The sequence below is a fragment of the Rhinopithecus bieti genome, unplaced genomic scaffold, assembly GCF_001698545.2.
Source record: "Rhinopithecus bieti isolate Rb0 unplaced genomic scaffold, ASM169854v2 scaffold_6907, whole genome shotgun sequence".
NCBI classification, from domain to species: domain Eukaryota; kingdom Metazoa; phylum Chordata; class Mammalia; order Primates; family Cercopithecidae; genus Rhinopithecus; species Rhinopithecus bieti.
In genome coordinates, this window is record NW_016805647.1 from 4,089,816 (window position 1) to 4,098,481 (window position 8,666).

The 8,666-nt window shown below is 44.4% G+C and overlaps 1 protein-coding gene across 1 annotated transcript in view; it reads right to left on the reverse strand.

Moving 5' to 3' along the window:
- Positions 1–8,666, reverse strand: part of ZMPSTE24 (zinc metallopeptidase STE24) — a 49,003-nt gene that overhangs the window by 2,672 nt on the left and 37,665 nt on the right. The window contains 2 exon segments of the mRNA XM_017873326.1: positions 868–1,016; positions 6,358–6,462. Coding sequence (XP_017728815.1) covers positions 868–1,016; positions 6,358–6,462 — 254 coding nt within the window.

An 8,666-nucleotide genomic window follows, 5' to 3' on the forward strand; every position in this document is an offset into this window, starting at 1 on the left:
AAAAAAAAAAAAAAAAAAAAAGAGTTTAAAGATAATACATCTCAGTCCTCTGCAAAATTTATCTTGTTTATGTGGACAATGTTATATGAATATGATCTATGCCCCTCCATTTTTCTTTCTTGGTGTCCCCACCATACATAATAGAAAAATATGATTCATTTAGCTCCTCTTAACTTAACTCTGCAATCTATCCCAAGAAAGAATTCTTCTGAATGGAGATACCTCAAGATCTTCGATATTATTTCTTAGCGTAATTTGGAAGCCTTACCAAACATGATGAAATGTTGCCACTGTCAGGTTTGTTATATAGTCTCACTAACCTATGTATTATCACTCACACGGAATACTCCGAATGAGCTAACACAGAGCAAGGTTCTTAAGTTTCATTTACCACAAAATACCCGATTTTGATTCTGTGGGTTTGGGTGGATCCCTCAGGCTATATGGAGGCAGGTGGTCATGGAGCAGAGGAACAGTCACTAAGCCTCCCTTACTGAGCCGTACACAGACTCAATTAGTGTTTGCTTTGTCCCCTCACACACGTAAGATTTTTACCCAAGCACTGGTGAATATGTGGCCTAGGACACAGCATTCCAATAGTTAATCTCCACCTACTGAGTCCTTTTAGGTGTTCACCACTGAAGTCTAATTTTCTACTTACATTTTCCTAAGAGTATGCAAGCGTTTATTTATTTGGGCTTGAATTTTTCTGCTACTTTGTCATACTGACCAGTAAATCGGGGGACTAAAAGACTTTGTTTCATCTATTTGTTAAAACTATACTGTTCTAGTTCCTTTTCCACTATCCTGAAAGCTCTAGATTTGAAGCAGGTAAGAGCGTATGTGTGATAATTTTAAAGATCATACATTACCTCATTGTAAGGTGAAAAAATAAACTGGAAGATGATCAATAGTCCAATTAGAGTGGGTTGGCTATCATAAAAACCAAATGCAGCAAAAAGCTCCTTTCGACCAATTAATACAGCAAATAAAAAAAAACACAGGAAAGAATTCATCTAGAAAGAAGGACATGAAATTTCTAAGTTATTACCAAGCTGATTTCACTATGGGATCAGTAGCATCCATAAAGTATAAGAAATCAAAGTGTGGTCGGGCGTGGTGGATCACAAGGTCAGGAGATCAAGACCACCCTGGCTAACACGGTGAAACACCGTCTCTACTAAAAATACAAACAAATTAGCTAGGCATGGTGGCGGGCGCCTGTAGTCCCAGCTACTCGGAAGGCTGAGGCTGGAGAATGGCTTGAACCCAGGAGGCGGAGCTTGCAGTGAGCTGAGATTGTGCCACTGCACTCCAGCCTGGGCAACAGAGCGAGACTCTGTCTCAAAGAAACGACAACAAAAAAGAAATCATAGTGTGATTTTAAGAAAGGTATCAGTGTGATCACAGAACAAATTATTTAAGTAGTTTTATTTATTTTTATTTTTTTGAGACGGAGTCTCACTCTGTTGCCCAGGCTGGATTACAGTGGCACAATCTCTGCTTATTGTAACCACTGCTTCCTGGGTTTGAGCAATTCTCCAGTCTCAGCCTCCCAAGTAGCTGGGATTACAGGCGCCTGCCACCATGCTCAGCTAATTTTTCTATATTTTTAGTAGAGACGAGATTTCACCATTTTGGCCAGGCTGGTCTGAACTCCTGACCTCAGGTGATCTGCCCACCTCAGCCTCCCAAAGTGCTGGGATTACAGGCATGAGCCATCCTGCCCCGCCAGTAGTTTTTAGTTTCACTTTTATTTCAAAAGTAAAACAAAATGTTCCCAAATGTATAAACTGTATCATTTTCTATAAGGGCAAGCTTCAGTTGAGCCTCCTATCATTGAGGGTTTGAAGTGATCAATAGCAATGGGATATTTTCTTTTCTTTCTTTCTTTTTTTTGGGACGGAGTCTTGCTCTGCCGCCCAGGCTGGAGTGCAATGGCCGGATCTCAGCTCACTGCAAGCCCCGCCTCCTGGGTTTACGCCATTCTCCTGCCTCAGCCTCCCAAGTAGCTGGGACTACAGGCGCCCGCCACGTCGCCCTGCTAGTTTTTTGTATTTTTTAGTAGAGACGGGGTTTCACCATGTTAGCCGGGATGGTCTCGATCTCCTGACCTCGTGATCCGCCCGTCTCGGCCTCCCAAAGTGCTGGGATTACAGGCTTGAGCCACCGCGCCCGGCCGCGGATATTTTCTCTCTTGTAAAGGGTGAAGTGCTAGAATGGATTCTGGCCTTGTTTTATAAGACTGTAATCAGATACAACATCTCCCACCTGACTTTGAAGTGGAGGCTCCAAAGCAACAGGCTTCCCTTGAATCCTCTCTAGGCCCACTGGAGCTGTACCAAATAGTTAGAAAGCTCAGGGGAGAAAGTAGATCCATCTTGAACAATAAATGAGCGGGGAAAAAAATAAAAAATCTATACCAAAATACAACCTCTTAGAGTCAGGTTGGAGAACACACAACATTCTTTTTCTGTAGCAAATTAGGATCTTGGAGGCCACATGGACCTTATTTAAGTGTGTTGCTCCAAACCATTTACAAGACAACCCAAGAAGCTGCCAGCTTAGAATGGGGCTCGGAGCGTAAGAAGGCTCACCAGCCGCCCCAGGACAAAGGACGAGCAGCTTCACCCTCATCCTCATCACTCAGTGGATCCAATATGACAAGCTCCAACAGAAAACTCAGTGAAGTCTCCTACACTTACCATCTATGCATCTACTTTTGTCAAGTAACCATTGTCCTTTTGAAAAATAACTTTTGGTTTGCTACTGGGCCCTGCTACAGACTGAATTCCTGGTCATGGGATACCATGATCCTGCAACCTGAACTATTCCTCCTGAACTGGATGCTGTTAATCTGCCTAGCCAGGAAACTGGTATGCCCAGAAACACTTCATCATCAAGCATAAGTGACAGATATAAGAGTGGAAATGAAGCAAGTTATGAAAGCACCAGTAAGTTAAATAAGCAGGTGGCTCATACTCTAGTACACCAACTCCTGCCACCAACAACCCTCAACCAACCCTTACTCATAAGCCGTTTCCTATAATCAATTAGTTGAACAGGAAAAAAATCAGAGCCTATTTTACAAATAACTTAACACAATATGCTGGTACCACATGAAAGTGGACTGCTGTGGCATTACAGAGCCACTCAGGGATGGTCTTGGAAGGCCGCAGTGAAGGGAAATACTCTCGGTGAGGGGAACTTTAAGGTGTATATCTCACTGTCCACTCAGCCTGGGAGGAGAGAGAGCCTGAGGCAAGGATATATATCCTAATTCATTGGCAGTGGGAAAAAAATGGTTCGGCTGGATAATTAGGGCCTTGGAAAAAAGTAGAGGATGCCTAACAAGGAGATTTGGCAAAGAGGTATGTGACAAAACTTCCAAAATTACTGCAGAGTTTGATTATAGGTGGCCTAATGTTAATAATGTTCACCCAAAGAGTCCCACAGTCAAGGAGGCTCTTGGTCAACTGGGGAAGACACCTGCTCCGTGAAGGTCAGCTAGCCTTTCTCTGTAGCCACTCCATGACTTAGTCAAGGGACTTATGAATAGAGTGGCCACAGTGACAAAGATGGAGTTAACGTATTAGTCAACACAGACACCCTCCTCACTGGCACCTGACATATGTCCAGTCTGTCCGGAGAAGCAATCAATCCCAGTCTTGATAAGGTACCACATCTCAGGGACCAGCCAACCACCTTGTGGTAGGCTGATTCCATTGGAACCCTTCCCTCATGGAAGGGGCAGTGATTTTCCTTATTAGACTGAAAATTCAATTGAATTTGGACCTGGACTTATTTAGTCTTACTCAGCGCCATGTATCCACACAACATAGCTTCAAGCCAAGGAATGCATTTCTTTTTTTTTTTTTTTTTTGATGACGGAGTCTTGCTCTGTTGACCAGGCTGGAGTGCAGTGGCCAGATCTCAGCTCACTGCAAGCTCCGCCTCCCGGGTTCCGCGCATTCCTCCTGTCTCAGCTCCCGAGTAGCTGGGACTAACAGCCGCCCCGCCACCGGTCGCCTAGTTTTTTGTATTTTTTAGTAGAGACGGGGTTGTTCACCGTGGTTAACCAGGATGGTCTCGTCTCCTGACCCATGATCGCTCTGTCTCGGCCTCCCAAAGTGCTGGGATTAAAGGCTTGAGCCACCGCAACCTGGCCCAAGGAATGCATTTCTATACCTAAAGATCATGAAAGTTGCCACCAGGAGTCACAACGTCTTCCCTTGGGTAATTCATCACCCAGAACCAGCTGGCTTTTTTATTTTAATTTTTTTTAGAGACAGGGTCTCCTTGTCACCAGGCTGGAAGTGCAGTGGTGTGATCATGGCTCACTACAGCTTTGATTCCTGGATCAGCCATCCTCCATCCCAGCCTCCCAAGCAGCTGGGACTACAGGTGCAGTACCAACCAGCCCAGCTAATTTTTTAAACCTTTTGGAGAGAAAGGGGTTTGTTGCCATAGCTGGTCTGAACTCCTGCCCTCAAGTGTCTCCTCATCAACCCTTCCAAAGGTATTGGATTACAGGCATACCACCTATGCCTGGCTCAGCCAGCCTTTTTAAAGGCTGAAAACCCACTGGAAGATTAGTTAAGGCCACATATGCTCAGAACTAGTCAACATGATATAGTGCTTTTTCACCCAAAGTCTAAACATCTGTTGGTTTAGAGGTTCTAGAACCCAGAGGAGGAACATGATTGGAGTTGCTTTCTTTTTGTATTTTCTGCAATTTCCCAATGAATATATAACTTTTTTTTTTGAGACGAGTCTCGCTCTGTACCCAGGCTGGAGTGGACTGGGATGATCTAGCCTCACTGCAACCTCTGCTCCTTGGGTTGAAGCAATTCTGCCTCAGCCTCCGAGTAGCTGGTATTACAGGCGTGCCACCAGGCCTGCTAATTTTGTACTTTTAGTAGAGCTGGCTTACGATGTTAAGCCAGGCTGGCCTCGACCTCTCACCTCAAAGTGATCACCATCCCACCATCTCGGCCCTCCCAAAGTGCTAGGGATTACAGGCGTGAGCCAGCAGCGCCTGGCAATAATAACTTTTAAATGAAAAAAATGTTTTAGAACTGGGCGTGGTGGCTCATGCCTGTAATCCCAGCACTTTGGGAGGCCTGAGGCGGGCAGATCGCTGAGGTCGGAGTTTCGAGACAAGCCTGGCTTCATGTGGGAGAAACCGCGTTTTACTAAAAATACAAAAAAAAAATTAAGTCCGGTGTGGTGGTGGTGCCTGTAATCCCAGCTACTCAGGAGGCTGAGCAGGGGAATTGCTTGAACCCGGAAGGCAGAGGCTGCGTCAAGCTGAGATCGGCCATTGCACTCCAGCTTGAACAACAAGAGTGAACTCCATCTCAAAAAAAAAAAAAGCGCCGGGCCAGTGGGCTCAAGCCTGTAATCCCAGCACTTTGGAGGCCGAGACAGGCGGATCACAAGGTCAGGAGAATTGAGACATCCCGGGCTAACACAAGGTAAACCCCGTCTCTACTAAAAATACAAAAAACTAGCCGGGTGAGGTGCCGGGCGCCTGTAGTTCCCAGCCACTCGGGAGGCTGAGGCAGGAGAATGGCATGACCTGGGAGGCGGAGCTTGCAGTGAGCTGAGATCCGGCCACTGCAACTCCAGCCTGGGCGACCAGAGTGGAGACTCCGTCTCAAAAAAAAAAAGCATTTTAGGGTGGGCACAGTGGTTCACGCCTATAATCCCAGCACTTTGGGAGGCCGAGGCGGGTGCATCACCTGAGGTCAGGAGTACGAGACCAGCCTGGTCAACATGGTGAAACCCCGTGTCTACTAAAAATACCAGGGATGGTGGTGGGTGCCTGTAGTCCCAGCTACTCAAGAGGCTGAGATAGGAGAATCACTTGAACCTGAGAGGCAGAGGTTGCAGTGAGCCGAGATCACATCACCGCACTCCAGCCTGGGTGACAGAGCGAGACTCCGTCTCAAAAAAAATTTTAATTTAATTTTAAAAAAGCATTTTAATGTCCAACTTATCTAGGCTTGATCCTTTTGATCTTTCAAGTTCTTACTCTGGAGGTGATGGTGGTGGTAACAATAATTTATATAGTGCTCACCACATTCCAGGTGCTAGTCTAAAATCTTTACATGTATTAACTCACTTAATTCTTAACCAGTCCTATGAGGTATTATCATTCAATGAGGAGACAGAAGCAGAGGTTAAGGAACTTGCCTGAGGTCACACCGGTAGTTAAGTCAGGGAGCTGTGATGGGAAACCAGGTAGCCTGGCTGTGGTGTCTGTCTTGACCTCTCTTATGTGACCTCTCATGCCTGCCATAGTTCTAATTTGACTACCATGCCATAAAAAAAGAATTGTCACTCCACACTTACCTGGCTAATAATGATATTTTTGACTGTATGTCCCAACTTCCAGTGCCCCAGTTCATGGCCTAGTACAGCAAGTACCTCTTCATTTTTACATCCTTGTTTCTTATTCTGAAAAAAAAAAATGAAAATAAATTATTGAGAACCTTTAAAAGTTTTATCTTTCAACCCAGTAATAGCCCTTCATAGATTTTAACTTAAAGAAATAATGTTTTGTTCAAAACTGTTGTCTCAACAAAACATTCCCTGAACCACTGCTCCACATGAGACAGTGCGCTAAGCATTGAAGACAGAATGACGAACAAGATGGACATTCCCAGACTACATAAAGCTTACAGTCTAGACTCAGATTAGGGAGAAAAAAAAAAAAAAAAAAACTGGAAGAAATAGAAATCTTTATCAATGGGACAATAGTTAAATAAATCATGATAAAGTTATATGACAGTCACACTGTATTATAAAACCATTAGAAATTTTGTTTTCAAAGATTAGGGCCAATTGCAGTGGCTCATGCCTGCAGTACCAACACTTTGGGAGACCGAGGCAGGCAGATAACTTGAGGCCAGGAGTTCTAGACTGGCCTGGCCAACATAGCGAAATCCCATCTCTACTAAAAATACAAAATGTTGCTGGGCGTGGTGGCTCATGCCTGCAATCCCAGCACTTGGAGAGGTCAGGGTGGGTGGATCACGAGGTCAGGAGTTCGAGACCAGACTGACCAACATGGTGACACCTTGTCTCTAATAAAACACAAAAAATTAGCCGGGTATGGTGGCAGGCACCTATAATCGCAGCTGCTCTGGAGGCTGAGGCTGGAGAATTGCTTGAACCTGGGAGGCGGAGGTTGCAGTGAGCCGAGATCGCGCCACTGCACTCCAGCCTAGGCGACAGAGCAAGACTCCATCTCAAATAATAATAATAATAATAATAATAATAATAACAGCCACGTGTGGTGGTGCATGCCTGTAATCCCAGCTACTCAGGAGGCTGAGGCGTGAGATCTGCTTGAAACTGGGAGGCATAGTCTGTAGTGGGCCAAGATCACGCCACTGTACTCCAACCTGGGCGAAAAAGTGAGGCTCCATCTCAAAAAAAAGAAAAAAATAAAATAAAAAAAGGATTATGTTCTGACATTGGAAAATGATTAGGTGAAGAAAGACACAAACTAAAAATATATGGTATGATTCTAATTATGAAACAATGTGAATGTGTATATAAAAATATACAAGTATAAAAAGTAGACAAAGTATATACAAATGTTAACAGTAGTTGTTTCTTTTTTTTTTGAGACGGAGTTTCACTCTTGTTGCCCAAGCTGGAGTGCAATGGCACGATCTCAGTTCACTGCAACCTCTGCCTCCTGGGTTCAAGTGATTCTTGTGCTTCAGCCTCCTGAGTAGCTGGGACTACAGGCATGCACCACCACGCCTGCCTAATTTTTGTATTTTTAGAGACGGGGTTTCACCATGTGAGCCAGTCTGGTCTCCAACTCCTGACCGCAGGGGATCCACCCGCCTCAGCCTCCCAAAGTGCTGGGATTACAGGCATGAGCCACTGTGCCCGGCCTAGTCCCATTCTCTTACTAAGGAGCAAATAACCAAGGATTTACCAGACATATGAGGTAAGTTGTTAACATGGAAGATCTGATCCAGAAAAAAAGCAACATGAAATAAACAAATTATATAAAGAAAAAGTTTAGAAAATTAAGATACTGTACCTAAGAAAAAATAACAAAGTGCTGTAACATGGAAAATTCAGATAAAAAAATTCTTAGAAATCCAAGTTGAAGGCCAGGCATGGTGACTCACGCCTGCAATCCCAGCACTCTGGGAGGCTGAGGCAGGTGTATCACAAGATCAGGAGTTCGAGACCAGCCTGGCAAACATGGTGAAACCCCGTTTCTACTAAAGATACAAAAAAAAAAAAAAAAAAAAAAATTAGCTGGGCGTGGTGGTGCACACCTGTAATCCCAGCTACTCAGGAGGCTGAGGCAGGAGAATTGCTTGAACCCGGGAGGCAGAGGTTGCAGTTAGCTGAGATTGTGCCATTGCACTCCAGCTTGGGTGAGAGGGCAAGACTCCATCTCAAAAAAAAAAAAACAAAAAATGTAAGTTCAATAAAAGAATTAGAAGATGATGAGGGAATTCTAGAAAGTAGAAAGATATATATTTAAAATGGAAAAGAGGGTTAAAAAGATAGGAGAGTTCAGTATAAGAAATCCAGCACTCAAGTAAGAGGAGCCCTGAGAAGATAGAATTTTAAAAATGGAGGCCGGGCGCGGTGGCTCAAGCCTGTAATCCCAGCACTTTGGGAGG